At 32.4% G+C, this 17,573-nt stretch overlaps 1 protein-coding gene across 1 annotated transcript in view; it reads left to right on the top strand.

The window, feature by feature from the left end:
• BMP2K (BMP2 inducible kinase) overlaps nucleotides 1-17,573 on the top strand; it is a 115,691-nt gene that overhangs the window by 47,164 nt on the left and 50,954 nt on the right. The window contains 6 exon segments of the mRNA XM_055313001.1: nucleotides 992-1,110; nucleotides 2,820-2,925; nucleotides 8,129-8,271; nucleotides 10,000-10,121; nucleotides 12,297-12,378; nucleotides 16,913-17,045. Coding sequence (XP_055168976.1) covers nucleotides 992-1,110; nucleotides 2,820-2,925; nucleotides 8,129-8,271; nucleotides 10,000-10,121; nucleotides 12,297-12,378; nucleotides 16,913-17,045 — 705 coding nt within the window.

Raw genomic sequence — 17,573 nt, 5'->3', positions numbered from 1 at the left:
TCAAACTGATAAAAGTGACACATCATTTTTTATTTTAAACTACATTAGGCAACATAATATCCTTTACCAGGATGAGCTTTAAAAACTTCAGGTGGAAGTCTGGATGTGATAGAAGTAATTGTTCTTTAGAATACCTAGCAATGTGTTTCAGATTTGCTTTCTCAGATACAATTGACAGACTCTCCAAAAAACTGTGGCATAAATAATGAAGACATATCATTTAAGAAGGAGGTGGTTCCAGTGTTGTCTAATTCAGTAGACTAATTATGTCAGTGTTCTGGGTCATTTTTGATCTGATCCTTTTGGTCCATCATGGCCACAGATCGCTGCGATAGGTCTAAACATCATATATAACAAAATCCAAAAGCCAGAGGAAGAGCATGGCCTTCTTCACAAGTCTTTCTGTTTTTCTAGGTGGACAGTCTTCCTACATTCCCCAGCCAATTTTCCCTTATGTCCCAAAGCAAAATCGATTACATATCTGGTTCTAAATTAGATACTGACAAGAGGAAATGAAATTCCCATTATCACCTTATAACATTGTTGGTTCATTCCCTGGAACTGGAGGGGGACCCACCCCTCTGATCCTGTTGATGCCTCAAATAACATCAGTGTTTTGTTATCACAGAGAGGGGGAGGCTCGTGGGTAAGCAGTCACTAGTAAGTATGTGCCAAACTATAGTAATAAAATTATGTAGTGATATTTTCCATGTATTATGTAAGAAATATTGCTGTGCAAAATGAAATTTTAGCATTTTCCCCCCTAAAGGGAAGCTTACTCATTTCAGAAGTGTATTATTCTCTATGTGCTGCTTTATGATTGGTGTAGGAAGCTAGTATTTTGGCCTTTTAACCTAAAAAAATAGTTGCTTAATATTATATTTGTGTGCAGCCAGTTTATTTCCTGCTGAGATTAAGCTCCTCAGTGATATTACACGATTTTGATAGTAGTTTCTGATTCTTTTTAATTAATTGGTACTTGTTCTTCTAGGTGGATTCTCCACCGTTTTCCTTGTGCGGACACATGGTGGAATCCGGCATGCGTTGAAACGAATGTATGTCAATAACATGCCAGACCTCAACATTTGTAAAAGGGAAATTACAATTATGGTAAGTGAAAGAGTAATTCCATTTGAAATTTGGTGTATTTTCTTTTGATTTTGCACTATAATATTAACCAGCTTTTAAGTAAGCTGCTTGTTGGTTTATGCACGTTTAGAAAACCTTTGAAGTGCATTCTTTATAGTCCTATATAGGGCTAAATATAGCTAACTCCTTCTGCTTTTTCCTCTCTTCCTTGTTATAGTTCAGCAGGCAAACTGCTCTGCCTACCTCCTCCCCCTTAAAAATACATTTTAATTATGGAATATCTTGAGAATAGAAAAATTACAGAATTATGTAATAAATACTAGTTTATGTACTACCCAACTTAAGCATTAAAATCTTACAGATATAGTTGAAGCCTTCTGTATATTCCTTCCTAGCCGTATCCCTATGCTGTTCTCATCCAAAAATGTACGAGAATTGCAGTTTTTCCACATTCATGTAAGTGCTTGTTAGTATCATTCCTATTTATCCACCTAAGAGGGAGATTTCCTATTTTATGTCAATATCTTAATCAACATGTATTTTGATCCCTTTTGTTCAATGATAGGCACATTTATACATCATGACATATCAGATTGTGCTTTTACTCTCCCTATTCCCTAGTTAGACTAGAGTTGATTAGGCTTTGAGACTTGCTTTTTAAAAGCTTTTTATTTTTAGAAAGGCTATCAGTTAAAAGGGTGAAGAGATTTACTCCAAGATAGTAGGGGTTCTTACAGTGAGTTCTCTAACTTGAGTCTAGGTATGGTACTGTTGTACCATAATTCTTCCTTTTAATACAATTTGTGTAATTTTGATACATAAAATATAGTCATCATCAGTAGCAGCAACACTCAAATTCTGTGCTTTTGAACAAGATAATTTAGGGAGATTAGCTCTTTAGAGCAGTGGTCTTCCAACTTTTTTGTTGCCCATTTACCATTATATTTATGTATTTGTGAATTACGTGTTCTGCCTAATTACATAGTTAAAACTAGGTTTATTAATGATATTAGATGTAAATTTATTTTAAAAAGTATTATTGATAATTGTTTTTTAATTTCTAGACTGAACTGATTAGATTATTATTTTTATCCTTATATGGCAATGATTGTCTTACACCAGGAACAAAAGTATAGGATTTGCCATTTTTTTCTTATTTCTTTATGCTTATATTATTAGTATTATCTATAACTTATGGTTTCTTAATAGAAGTTTTTTTAACCACTTGTTCATTTTGTAGGTTATTTAGTTAAAAGTATATACATTCATAAGTTCACTTAACTAGGTACACATAAATTATAATATGTTGCAGGCAAAACAAACAAATGAGACTATAATTTTTAGTTCATAAATACTAGAACTTAATTAAAAAAAAATTTTAGATAAAAGTTCTGATATTCTTGAGTCCCAAAGGACTATCTTGCACACTTTTGGAGACTGTTGGTTTTGAGTGAACCATCTCTTTCTTCCTGATTGAATTTAAAAATTAGTGTTCATTGAATATTTGCCTATTAGAAAATAGGAGCCACATGTAAGTTTTTATTGAAACCTTGTAGAAATCTTTTTGAAATATGTCAGATTCTATACTTTTTTGAAATTCTTTAAATATATTAATTTAGACCTCAAACCATTGCCAATATTAAGAGCTTTAAAATGTATGTTTTTCTATCTATCTATCTATATCTATCTATCTATCTATCTATCTATCTAATTTTTTTTTTTTTTTCCAGAAAGAGCTATCTGGTCACAAAAACATTGTGAGTTATTTGGACTGTGCTGTTAATTCAGTTAGTGATAATGTATGGGAAGTGCTTATCTTAATGGAATATTGTCGAGGTAAATATTTTTCTGTATTTGTTTTATGCTGAAAAAAAAAATTGCCCTTAAAATGTTTTAGTACGTGTCTTGGTTTCTTCTAGGGCAGCTGTCACCTGATTCTAGACACTTATTATAATCTCAGCTTTAATTATCTAATTAAGGAATGCTGTTAAGAAATATTTAAAATCTAAAAAAATGTATATTTAAAATCTAGTTATCCTTGCTGCAGTGATGATGGGAGTATGTAAATGACAATTAAAAAAATGCTGTTGGTTTAAAACAGGAAATCCAAACAGGTGAAGAGCAGTTACATAATCATTCTCCCTAAATGTTTAATGTCCAACAAAGAAGAGTGTATTGTGTCAATATTAGTTTTGTAAGATTTTTTTCCAGCACTTAACCATGTTAATTTAGATGCATTTTGATTTGTAATACTTACAAACTTTCAAAGTCTTTTGGGGTTCTTTTGTAAACATCAGAAGGTTTTAAAAACTATATTTGGATCTCTTATGGTATTTCAAAGAAATACTTGTATAGCATGTCTTAATAATTTAAAAACTTTTAATATGTTTGAAGGAGGCAATTAATCCATTTTCTGCAAACTTGCGCTTTTTTTTTTTTAATCAGACTGTATCTGGCAGTTTGGGTTCTAGGGGGCCTTGGTTTGTATTTAGATTCTCTGAGGACAATTGTGATTTTTAATTATGATATTAGGAACACTTGCCATTTCCTGAATGATGGTGGAGGTGGATGTTGGTGGTGGTGGTGGAAAAAATATAGTCTCATTTACTCTAGTTTTGTAAGGAGGCAAGGACAGGGGAAATGAAGTAAATCAGTATTATAATATCTCTTATTATATAGTGGTAACTTATTTCCAAATATAATATTAAAAAACAGATGTTTTCCTGATGGCTTTTTATCTCATACTGTAAAACATTGTGATCTCTTTAAGGAGAAGATACTGATGTTCTTTACTCACCTGAGCTCTAGCATTTGTAGTGCTAAATCTTAGCTGGATAGAGTAGCCTGCCGTTGGTTACTTGTAAAGATAGTCCTTGGCTATTTTTTGTAAAAGTAATTGAATCTGGCATAATCATATGAGTTTAATTAATAGTCATCCAGAAGACATTTTAAAAGGGGAACCAAATGAACTTCAGTTTTTAGGGGACAAATTTTTTAATTTTCATTTTTTAAAGATTATTTATTTTAGAGAGACAGAGAGACAGAGACAGTGAGAGTGGGGAGGGGGGAAGGGCAGAAGGAGAGGGAGAATCACAGACTCTCCACTGAGTGCAGAGCCTGATCAATCTCAGGAGATCATGATCCTGAGTTCATGACCTGACCCAAATCAGGAGTCAGACGCTTGATCAGCTGAGCCACCCAGGTGCACCAGGGGACAAATTTTATTTTAAAGTAGAGGAGTATGTCCTGAGCTATTATTTTGAGGAAGTCATTCTTTTGCTTTTTAAAAAATTAAAAAAATTTTATCTAGTTTGAATTAGTAAGCTGACTCACGTGAAATTTTTATATTTATCAAAGTAATTCACATATGTTTTAAAAATTCAAATAGTTCTGTTAAGCTGTGTCTAAATCATTATCCTCTTACCCCATCCCTCAGAGGCATTTGCTTTAAAAATTCTTGAGATATTTCTTCTCATATTTAATTTCATATTTCTACGCTTCATTATGTAGAAGAGAATTTGCAGTTTTAATGAGATCTTAGAGTATGAAAAAGAAGAAACAGAAAATCAGAGAAGTGTGTGATTCTGGGCATGGGGAGGCTCTTAAATGAAAATTTGCTAGTGCTCTTTCTGTTTTTTATGTTTTAGATAGGATCTCCAAATAAAAGTGAGGATTTTACTGTCAGAGTAGTATGTTCTTAGTTTTTAGATTAAATTAATAATCTGTGTTTAAATTATTTTGTTTGCCATTTAACTCTGATATGTAGTAGTCTGTAATTATGTTTTCTTTCTTGTACTTTCAAATTTTTTTCTTGGAGTTAATAATTACCCCATTTTTTATTTGCCTAATTTCCTTCATATATGTTAGTGGTTTAGACCCATATTCCCCAATGCAAGTGTAAATCTTGATGCAGTATGCTTAAACATTTAAATATTGTGCTTTATTTTTTCTTCCATAGAAACATCCTTTTGGGAGACTTTAGTTTAATTTTGATTGGCATTTAGCTGTCATTCTGGGAAGTCCCTTTGCCATCTTCCTATCTTGGACTCCCTGCTGCTCATGTTTTAACTACCTCCTCTGAATAGAGTACATTTTTCAGTAGCTTTCTGATAATGGATTATGGAAGGAAACATATTTGAAACCTAGCATATATGAAATATTTCTATTCTACATCTATGTTTTAATTTTTAGTTTGGATGACCAAAGTGTTCTAAGTTAGAAGTAATTTTGATGTAGAATTCTGAAGGTGTTATTCCATTTTTTTCCTAGTGTTTGTTATTATTGAGAAATCTGACGCATTATGATTCTTTAGTTTTTTAGTGGCCCCTTTTTTTCCATGGACACTTAGAATCTTTCCTTATCTCTAGCATTCTAAAATCTCAGATAGAGGTACCTTCGTTATAGGTCATTTTTGCTCTCTTTATTTTTGGGCAGTTTTTTTCTCTCCTTAATTTTCTCTTTTTAAGAATTTTACTTATGTTGGGAGCATTTCTTAAATGTATCTTTTTAGCTCCTCTATAGAATTTTGTATTTCTGCTGTGTTATTCGTAATTTCCAGGAACCCTTTGTTCTCTTAATGTTGTTCTTTGTTAAAATGCACCTTGAGGGATCCCTGAGTGGCTCAACGGTTTGGCACCTGCCTTTGGCTCAGAGCGTGATCCTCATCAGGCTCCCTGCATGGAACCTGCTTCTCCCTCTGCCTGTGTCTCTGCCTCTCTTTCTCTCTGTGTCTCTCATGAATAAATAAATAAAAAATCTTTAAAAAAATGCACCTTGCTCTTGTGTTAGATGCAGTCTTTTGTTGTCAATAGTGATTATAGTTTTTAAAAAAATCTTCTGTTCCTTGTGTTTTTGTTTTTCTGAATTTTTTGCCGTTTGCTTTCATGCCTTCTTTTCTATGTTAGAAGTTTTCTTCAAATGTTTCACCAGCTAATAAGATTACTGCATGTGCTGTAGATTAGAATGTACCCTCTGAGTGGGCAGTTATTTCCTAGAGAAGGAATCCAGAGGATCTGAGTAGAGCATGCTCAATAGCATAAAACAACAGTCATTTATTATTACTTGTGTATCAGTGGTTCATCCATTTTAGACTGAGCTTGGTGGAATGACACTGTTCTTTTTGGCTGGGCTTGTTCACCTTCCGGGGGTTTTGCTGGGGTTAGTTGGAGTGGCTCTGCTTCATGTGTTTCTCATCCTTTTCCCTGGCACTGTAAAGCTGTCCTGGGGATATTTATCTCATAAAGATAGTAGCAATACAATTATACCTTGTTTGATTTCTGAATCTGATTTTTTTTTTTTTGTTTCTCATTAGAATAACCTTAACTTTAATTTTTAGGGGACTTTGATTTTGAATAATGAAATTTTATTTGTTTCTACATTTGAAATGCAGCTCAAATACAGCTTTTAGCTTTCTTTGGGGACTTGGATTTTGTGATTCAAGACCTCAGAATGGAATAAAGAGGATTAACGTTTAAAATTTATACTACTTTTAGAACATTGAAAGTTTGGAAGAGAAACTTAACATTGAATTCAAGGTTATGGATTTCTTTAGCTGTGAAATGATATTTCAAGAATGTGAATGAGCACTAATAAAACACTTTTCATCCTGTTTAGTTTTTGGTTAAAACAAGTTCCTTGTCTAACACACAAAAGGATGGAGGAAGTTGCTACCTGGTCAGGTGCCTCACTCTTGAGATACTCTGAATAAATTGCCACCAAATATACTTGAGCATTCTGAAAATGGGGATTGATAAGTAAAATTTGATATTTTTTCCTGCTTTAAAAATTTAAAATGAAACACATGTAATTCAGAAAATACATGAGCATGCTATTTAGGCAGTGATAATAAAAGAAACAGGCATGTCGGCATCTTGCAGATTACAAAATAGTAAACATTCATTTTTCCCACCCCGTCAAAGGGAAGTTTCAAGTTGATATATATCAAATTTGTCTTTTTAAATTCCCACACTTGATTTTTATTAGAATGCTTTCTGAACAAATCACATATTTACTTGTGTTCTTATATGATAGTAAATTTTTTCTTAATAATTCAGAATTGTCATTAGACTATTGATTATTGTGGTGTATGTAATATCTCATCATCCTGTCAGGGCTCATTAGTATGACTATTTGAGTTTAGTAAATTATTCCACCCATTGCCTTTTACCTAAGTTAGAGTATAAGCCTCTTAACCTATCTTTCCATTTCCACCCTTGTGATTCTCCCATTCCCCAATCAAGGAGATCCTTTAAAAAGCTAGATCAGGAAGTTTCCCTGGTTTTCAAATAAAATCTAAAATATGGCTGATGGGTAGCTGTCTTGTCAGTTTCACGTCACTTTACCTCTTCTCTGCTTCTTAGACCATACTTACATTGCCTTTAAGTTATTCGGAATTATTAAGCTTTTTCCCAAGCTCTCTCCCTTTGTACATGCTGCTTGCTGTTGCTAGCATGCTTTTCTCCAGATCTCTGCCTGTTTAGTTCCTAATCATCCTATAGTTTCAACATAAATATCACCTCCTCAGACAGGCCTTATCTGACACTCTCTCCTCCCCATCTTCCTTCACCAATTTAAATTTAGGTTGCTCTCATATTATCCTTATTATATAAAAATTATGTGTATTTATTTGTTTAGGGGCTTAATGTTTATCCTTGCCTTTGGATTATAAATTTCATGATAATATAAACTTTATTTTTGCTCAGGACTTTTATCTAATAGCACAGTGTTGAATAACTGTTCAAATCCATTATGTCATCAATTATAAGGTATATCTTATTGATATTAGATTTCAGAGATGTTAAAATCTTTAAAAAAATGGCTAATAGCATCTATCTTAAGATATTTTTATTTCGGATATGTAAAATATGAAAAAAATGCATGTCATTGAATTAATATGCTATGGCATAGTAAGGCTCCTTATATGAGCATTATGAAAAAGCCAATTGCCCATTACCTGAGACTGTACAGGCATTTCTTAATTTCTTCATGGTAGTCTTTCTTTACTAGAAATATGTCTTCTCAAAATTACTCTTTTGGTTAGCTGGGCAGGTAGTGAATCAGATGAATAAGAAGCTGCAGACAGGTTTTATGGAAGCAGAAGTATTACAGATATTCTGCGATACCTGTGAAGCTGTTGCAAGATTGCATCAGTGTAAGACTCCAATAATTCACCGGGATTTGAAGGTATGAATTTTAGACTACTTATGGATTGATTCATGTATTTTAAACTTTAGCATTAAAATGTTCTGGACTATCTTCATCTACATTAATTTTTATTACCAGCACTGAGAAGGATCTCTGTCCTAGGCTACATTTTCTGAGGCCACATAAAGACTGTAGAATAGAAACTATGCTTTCCATGACCCTGAGTTCTTCTAGCATGGCTGTAGAAGTGGATTTTGTGCTCTCTACTCTGCTTCTGTTGTACATAGTAGGCTTCTTCTGTGAGCAAAAATGTGAACGTCACTAATGCAGGTTGAATGTTCTTCTACACTGTTCTCTCCCAGTTCAGCTCTCCTTCTATTTCTTGTAATCCATATTAAGTATCAGAATGTTTTCCAGAGATTTTGGAGGCAAACTTGAATGGGTCTCTTTACTTATTTATGATTTACTATAATTTTCTATAATTTACTATAATTTGGTGGTGATTGTCTTTAAGGTCTTAATTTTTTCTGGGCTCTGATCTCTTGTTTAGGGTACCTACTTGGTACATTGGAAAACGTCCCCACAGAGGATTTAAATATTCCTGGTATCATATTGCTCAAGATATAATTATATATATTATTTAAAACCATAGGTGCCTTCTTTGATGGCAAACACTAAGATTTTAAAAATTTCTCAAAGTGCTATATGCCCAGATAGCCCTTGGCTAAACTTTCATCCTGCTTTCAAGTCTGCTCAGATTAACCTTCTTAGTGAGTTCTGTCTTGCACCACCTTATTTATAGTTACAACCTAACATTTCTGCTCTCTACCCTGCTCTGTCTTTATTATCACTTGCTACCTTATATAATTTGTACTATATAATTTGCTTATGTATTATCCCTGTCATTCACTTTCTGTTCTCTTCCACTAGAATGTGAACTCCATGTGGGCAGGGATTTTTCCCTTTTGTAGTAATACATGGAAATATTTAGAATGGTGCCTGGCACATAGCCAAAGTCTCAATACATATTTAATGAATGAATGAATGAATGTAATCAATTCTGATTGATTATACAAAATTTATGAAAGGTGATAATAAAATACTCTTAAAATACAAGAGAATAGAAGATGTCATTTAAAATATTGGTTGTTAACCAGTAAGGGTCATCTAGGGAAACCTACAGGTTCATCTAGGAAATTAAACAAAGATTGAAGTGCATGACTGCAGACTTTCTGTCCTTTAATTTGGATAACCAGTGTAGTTCATTTCAGTTATTTTGATGAATATGCAGTGTTTACATTTCCCCTAATAATTGACATAGCTTTAACATGTAAAGTCAAAACTGTGTTTTTTAGTGGCGCATTTCAGATAAAAATGGAATTAGAAGCCAGATAAAATTAAAATTTTAATTTTTTTTTTTTTTTTTTGGTCTATAAAGTAAAGTGTCAGTAAAGGAGAAAAATGGGATACAGTATAGACTTTTGCTAGTTCTTTTTCTTCATAGGAGAGGTTTAAAGAGGATTTAGGGCTTCTTGGCCCTTGGAAAAAATCATCCTGGGATGGAAGAAACACTTCTGTTCTTAGTAAGAGAAACAGTAGACATAGTCAAGTATATTTTTGGTATGATTCATTTGTCCTTTCTCATAATTTATCTTGCTGCTATATGTATATATGGTACAAACCTTTCAATGTTTATTTGGTAAAAACATGGTTATAAAATATAATTTCACTTTGAAAATACTACTAATTATTTATTTTTTTCTGAAGGTAGAAAATATTTTGTTGAATGATAGTGGAAACTATGTACTTTGTGACTTTGGCAGTGCTACGAATAAATTTCTTAATCCTCAAAAAGATGGAGTTAATCTGGTAGAAGAAGAAATTAAAAAGTAAGTTTCTATCTTTATTGCGCTTTGTCTCATGGGAATTTTAATTAACTTAAGTCTGTGGAGCAGTTCTGCTAATACAAATTATAGGTGTTCCATTTATAGATTTCTTCAAAATATTTCTGTGCCATAGACATTGATTAATTTATGTCTGCTCTAGCGCAATAGAAAATATATTTTATTAGAGATACAGATTTTTCATGTACATTGTAAATATGTTTATCAGGAAATTTGTTAAGCTGTAGTGATTTGTGGAATCATTAAAGGGAATTTTAAGTGATTGTTGAGTTCAGTTAAACATCTTTGTTTTTACTAATACTGAGGATTTGTGCTTATTAGGAAAAATTATTTGAAAACTTTTACTTCACACTTAAAATGAGGAAGATTGACTTCTTAATGCATTGAAAACTATGGAAAACATATTACTTTGTGATAATGTATCAGAAATTCTCTGGTAGAAATATGTCATATCTGCTTTATGTTTTCTTAATTTTGTACTTTCTGTGGTTGCCAGAGTACCTATAAAGACCTTTCCCTGACTTTTCTGTTTTCTAGTTTTAGGAAATAGAACTGTTTGTAAATCTTAGATTACTTTAATAAAATGATACAGAATGTACAAAGATCTGTGAGAATAGGAATTTCTACATAATTGTCTTTTCTAAGTTGTCTTTCTTCACTTTTCACAAATTCTCAATTGTTTAAGAGTAGTTATCCTTTGACCTGCAGTATACATTTTGAAATGACTCAAGGAGAGTTGATCATACTGTGGCCCATTTGTATAACACTGTGGGTACTTAGCCTATGATGATTATATTAGATTCCATAAAAAATAACTCCTTAGTAAACATATAAATGTCCTGAAGAATACAAAGAACAAATTATTGAATTGACTTCTTGGGGATATATATATATATATATATATATATATATATATATATATACTACACACACACACACACACACACAAACACACACACACACATATATTTTATATATATACACACATATATATGTGTATATTTATAAAAAATGAAAAATATTGAGTTGTGTTATGACTGCTTTAGGATCTCTGACTTGCTGAAAGTTTCATTTCTTGCTGTTGAGATTTGAAGTATAGTTAAGGTTCAGTAGAAGTTTGCATTAGTGATGAACACAGGCTCCTGAGGAGTTCTTGTGCTTTGTGGCTCAATTGAAGAGTTAATGGTCTAACCATTTATTCAGTTAACAGGTTCTTATTCAGGGCCTACCATGCAGTGGACACTGTTGTCGGTGCTGCAGTATAGCAGTGAACAGAAGCCCTGCCCTCATGCAGTTTCTATTCTGGTTTCTCAGGTTGCTCCTGTTTAGTAGTATCATTGAAAATGTCTCACCACTCAGGGTAATTTTGAAAACGTAAGATGATATAGAATGTTGAACTGTAAGATATTTCATATAAAATGAAACATATCGATACTCAAAATTGATCTTAAATTATGCCATGATATAGGAAGTCCTTCTATTGTCTAATAATTTCTGCCATGAAATTGAGTACTACTTCATTAAAATATTCTGTTCATAGTGGATTTAGAATTTTTATACTGGTAAATATTTTTTCACAGTGTATTTTAATTTCAAATAGCTTATCATGGCAGTCAGTTCTAGAAGTGTTCTTAATTAGTGTAGTTAGAATTATAGCAGCTAGGTTACTTTTAAAACAACAATGATAAAATAAACCTAATGGAGATTTATTACTATGTGCCAGGAATTATGTTAGGGTCCATAAAAAGGAAATCCTTAATAAACATATAAATTAATTTTTTGAAAGAGTAGCAATTTTGCTTTAAAATTAATAGTCTAAAATATTTTGATAAGGATTATTTTAAAGTCATATTATTTAAAATAAATTCAAGGAAAACAATATTTCAATCCATTGTCTTTAAGATTTTTTATTAAAGAAAATTAAGTTTTTATATCATTAGAGGTGCTATTACACTTGTTGAATTAAAAATGTGTATGTAGATGCTTTGTATTGTTAAATCTTGATGGATTTTTAATGAGCTTTTTAAAAATAGTATTCTATATAATGTTATTGAAACAAAGTTTTTGTAGTATTTTGTGTAGAAACAATGTAGTATCTTTTTTTTTTTTTTTTTTTTTTTTTTTTTATATCTCCACTCCATTTCACTTATTTACTGCCAGGTATACAACTCTGTCATACAGAGCCCCTGAAATGATCAACCTTTATGGAGGGAAACCCATCACCACCAAGGCTGATATCTGGGTAAGGCCAAGAAAGGCTAACATTTTCTCTAACCAAATTAAAAAAAAAAATCTGAGTTCAGTTGATTATTTTCCCCGTGTCCCCCAAAAGGTATTTCATAATAAGTAGAAGAGAGTGGTGTATAGTAGAGCTGGTTATTCAGAAGAAGAAAACAAATAGAACATTTTATCGTCTTAATCTTGAATTGGAAAACTTAGGTAAAAAAAAGCAAATAAAGGACTTCCATATAATGTAACTTTTTACTATAGTATTTTTTAGAATTTATATTATATAGAATGTTAGCATTTTTTTGATTGAGTGTAATTTTGGTTGATCGTAGTATGGAAAAGCTGGTCCTAACTCTTAAGTAGGTTTTGGAAGTATTTTAGTATCTTTTTAATGGAAATAGTAACACTTTTTTCTAATAAAAATCATACCATTTACTAACTTTTACATATTGAGGATCTTATCATTTAGCATATACAGTTGGCCCTTGAACAAAAATATGTTTGAACTGTGTGGGTCCACTTAATATGCAGATTTTTAAAACTAAATATACTGGAAACTTTATGGAATTGGCAGTAAATGTGAAAAAACTTGCAGATGAACCATGTAACCTCGAAATACTGAAGAAATTGGGAAAAAGTTACATGTTATTGTAAGAATACAGTATATAATACATATTACAAAATATGTGTTAATTGACTATGTTATTGATAAGGCTTCTGGTCAGCAGTATATAATTAGTAGTTAGTTTTGGGGTTTTACATGGATTTTCAGCTGCATGGGGAGTTTGGTGTCCCTAAACCCCATGTTGTTCAAGGGTTTAACTGTGTATCTGGATTCAATTATTAAGATTGATCATGTTTCTGTAAGTTGAACTTTATGTTAGAATGCTAGTACTTCTTTAGAACTTGTTTCGTAAGGAAATATATTTTGGCTGTATTTGATAAACTATCCAGAAACTTTATTTTAAATGTGAATTCATTTAAATTCAACAAATATTTAGTCATATCTATGACTAGTGACCCTATAAGGGATGGAGGAAAAAAATTCCTTTGGAAATAGTTCTAGAGTTTACAAGGAAAGTCATGTTTGTTTTATTTTTAAGACGTAATTTAGAAGGTAGTTGAGTATAATGGGTGAAACCAAATGAATATCTCCTCTTCTCCTGACCCCCTCCTCACAAAGATTGGGATATTAAATATTCCTGCAAGATAATAAAAAGTATCTTTGATATCTTTTCATCTGTCATAATATATACTTTTTCATCAGTGATTCTTAAATCTTGTGGTAGTTGAATTATTAACCATATGCATAGTTGACTCAAACCATGGATAAGTTTGATTTAGTTATTTTGATAACTGCTTATAGATCACCTGCTTGTATAATTCAAATTGGGTTTGCTTTTCTCAGCATTAACATTTGACTTATTGGGATGCCTGGGTGGCTCAGTGGTTGGACGCCTGCCTTTGGCCCGGGGCATGATCCTGGAGTCCTGAGATTGAGTCCCACATCGGGCTCCCTGCATGGAGCCTGCTTCTCTCTCTGCCTATGACTCTGTTTTTCTCTCTCTCTCTGTGTCTCATTAATAAATAAATAAAATCTTTAAAAAAATTGACTTATCAAATGGCTTATAGTAAATGGCTTATTGTATAATGTATACAACAAATCCAGTCAGATCTTAATTTATAAAATGAAGGTATTAGAAGAGGTGCTTGTGGAAACCTTTTCTAGCCCAATTTTGTGACCACTGTTGAAATCCACATCACCTGAAAGAGTATTTCAATAGCAGAGGAAACAACAGACATCATAGCTTGACTACTGTTTGGAAATCATCAAGGCCTGATTGAAAAAAATAGTCTCTAAGCATGTGATTGTTACTCAGTATCTTAATAAAAAAGGAGGGAATCCTTTTTTTTTAATTCTTTTTTTTTTCATTAGACTTTGTATGTGGCCAGACAGCATATTAAATTGTGATAAATTTAAAATGTATACCATTTGTAGTTTAGTATATGGGGTAGTATTTCTGTAATGGATAACCCGGTATAGCTGTGGGATAGATTACCCAAAGATAAAAAAGAAGAAAAATAATTAGAAAATAGAATCTATATTTGTTTGCTTGACAAAAATAGAATTTTAATTTACATGATGCCAGTTTTTTCTTGTCTTAGCTCAGGTGAAACAGAAGTATAGTAGAACATTTTAGGTGTAAATGAAAGAATATCCAGAAAAAATTATTCAGCTTATACTGGTCAAGAATTACATTTCTTTTTCTTTTTTTTTTTCTTAAGATTTTACTTATTTATTCATGAGAGACACAGAGAGAGAGGCAGAGACATAGGCAGAGAGAGAAGCAGGCTCCCTGCCCAATGCGGGACTCAATCCCAGCACCCTGGGATTATGACCTGAGCCAAAGGCAGACCCTCAACCGCTGAGCCACCGAAGTGCCCCAAGAATTACACTTCTTTTTAAAAAATATTTTATTTATTTATTCATGAGAGACACAGAGAGAGGGGCAGAGACACAGACAGAGGGAGAAGCAGGTTCTTCGCAGGGAGCCTGATGTGGGACTTGATCCTCAGACCCTGGATCAGGCCCTGAGCGGAAGGCAGACACTGAACTCTGCTGAGCCACCCAGGCGTCCCAAGAATGATATTTTGATTCTATTTTAGGGTAATATTGATTCAGGGAGTTATAATACTGAGATTAAAGTATTCATTTAGCACTTTATATTTGGGGACAGTTTTTTTCTTTGGTTGGAAGTTTTCATTGTACATTATTTTTATCCTGAAAAGTAGGATGTTGATTTTATAAGCATTAGGAAATTCATTGAGAGATGCTTCATGTTATCTTTTAATGAGGAAAATTGAAGATGATGATACTTAGCTTTCAAAATCAGGTCATTTGTTTTCCCCTATTTCTTGAACAATTCTCATCATATCAGATGGATAAGGAGGGAAATGCCTTTGGTGTGAAAAAATTAGGATACCTAGTTGTGTTTACACTATGTGAAACAGTATTTTATGGTTTAGATTTGTGTTTTTTAGGTATACTGGCATTGCTATCTTAAATTGTTATCTGAGAACTCATATAACATTTACTCTAATAGAAGACACATTACTAAGGTTAGATTAATAGGATAAAACTGACTAAAATGCAGAACTCATATACTTAGACTGTCATCTGGGCAGCAGAAAGATGTAATTTAATGCAGATATTATACCACTAATAGTATTTTTTAGTGCTGTTAAAGAAGCCTTACGCTCAATTTGTTGTATAAATGCTGAAATATTTTCCTTATAGAAAAAAAGGCATTAGAAATATTTTTAAGTGACATGGAACTGGTTCTTTCAGAATTTTTACCATTAGTCACAGTAATGCTTTTGAACTTACTAGAATTACTCTTCTAGAATTGAAATTCCTAGAGCTTTTAAACATTTTTTTGTTGGAAGACTATTTTGAAAATGTTTTGTAAATAGTTAAACCTAAAAAGGTGTTTCTGTATATTGTGATTTTCATGGTAGTTATAAAACTTTAGTGTATTTGTTAGTTGAGTGTGGTAAGTTGATGTGTGGAGAAAATCCAACAAAGGAGAGGTGCTAGTAAGGCCAAATTTCAGTATTACTGATAATAATTGTATACTGATTATTGGATAATTTTATTGCAATCTGTTTAGAATTAGAAATATCTTTTATATACTCTTAGGGCTTGTAGGTGACATTTCTTATAACAACATAAAGATTACTTGAGGCCCAAATCACATTTTTTTACTGCTTCTCAGGTTTGAGCTGTTGGCAGCTTAGCAGCTATGCATTTCCTGTGCTGCTTTTCAGAATGCAATTTGTGTTGTTTTAGGGTATTTTGTCTTCATTGTCAGCAAGTAGAATTATTGGTGCTGTGTTGTCTAGGAATCTATGCAGGCGAAGCATAGAGAGCCCTTTCTTTGTGAAATTTAATGTGGATTAGCCAAGTACAATTATAACTAATATATTTAGAATAAAAATTACAGGGTTATATGTAGAAGTATAGAGCTAATTTTTATGCAATGATGACGTGTTTAGTGAATAATCAATAAAACTATGTTGATGGTTGTCTGGCTAACTTATATTTGGAACACCAGGATTTTATAACATTTTTTATAGTAAAAATTATTAGAAGGAGCCTAGTAATTACATAGTTGGTTATATGGTAGTTTTGTGCTAAAAAGTTTTTTTTCCTTTTGAAAGAAATAAAAATACAATTTTTACCCAAACGGAACCAGCTGCTTCCAATTTGAGTTATGTCATTCATGATCTAGAGCTCCACAGTAGCTTTAATGAAGCCAACTAACCACAGATGTGATAGATACGGAAATTATATGGTTAAATATCTTTTAAAAAATTAAGCACATAAATTGGTTTAACCAGTAAGATGTGAAAAGATTGTTCCAGTATTAGAAACATTAGACTTTTGTTTTTTTAATAGCATATTTAGTTTTTGGTCTGGGGCTATGTTTTTGTCTTGTTATTGAGTGCTTGAGTTCTGATGGTATTCATACTTGTTTGTTTTGCAGGCGCTGGGATGTTTACTGTATAAACTTTGTTTCTTCACTCTTCCTTTCGGTGAGAGTCAGGTAGCTATCTGTGATGGCAGCTTCACCATCCCAGACAATTCTCGTTACTCCCACAATATACATTGCTTAATAAGTAAGTACTTGGAAAAATTTGTGAAAAAATTGTAAGATACTGTACTTAAAAGTGGGCTATTTCATCTCTTTACCTAAACCTAGTTTTTTTGATTTCATGAAGAAAAACATTGAAAATATTTTATAAGACTTTTATAGGAATGAAAGCCTACTTACTGATTAGCGCATGGATATTTTTAAGCCCCCTAGATAAGTTTTGGTAAAACATAGAGATTATGTAATTAAGGAAACTGGAATTTCTGGAAAAACTTACAGCAAAACATTTAATTACTCTGTCTTTATACTTTGAGATCAAAATATCCAGATCTGTTGCTTTTTTGGATTAAAGTATTACCAGTCTTCGATTTTAGCTTATTTGGTCATTGTTTAAAATATTTATTTCTGGGCAGCCCCTGTGGCTCAGCAGTTTAGCACCGCTTTCAGCCCGGGGCCTGATTCTGGAGACCCGGGATTGAGTCCCATGTCAGGCTACCTGCTTGGGGCCTCCCTCTCCCTCTGCTTGTGTCTCTGCCCCCCGCCCCCTCTGTCT

Source organism: Nyctereutes procyonoides, unplaced genomic scaffold, assembly GCF_905146905.1.
Source record: "Nyctereutes procyonoides isolate TBG_1078 unplaced genomic scaffold, NYPRO_anot_genome, whole genome shotgun sequence".
NCBI classification, from domain to species: domain Eukaryota; kingdom Metazoa; phylum Chordata; class Mammalia; order Carnivora; family Canidae; genus Nyctereutes; species Nyctereutes procyonoides.
The sequence above is the reverse complement of the archived record's forward strand: the minus strand, read 5'-3'. Positions and strand labels throughout refer to the sequence as shown.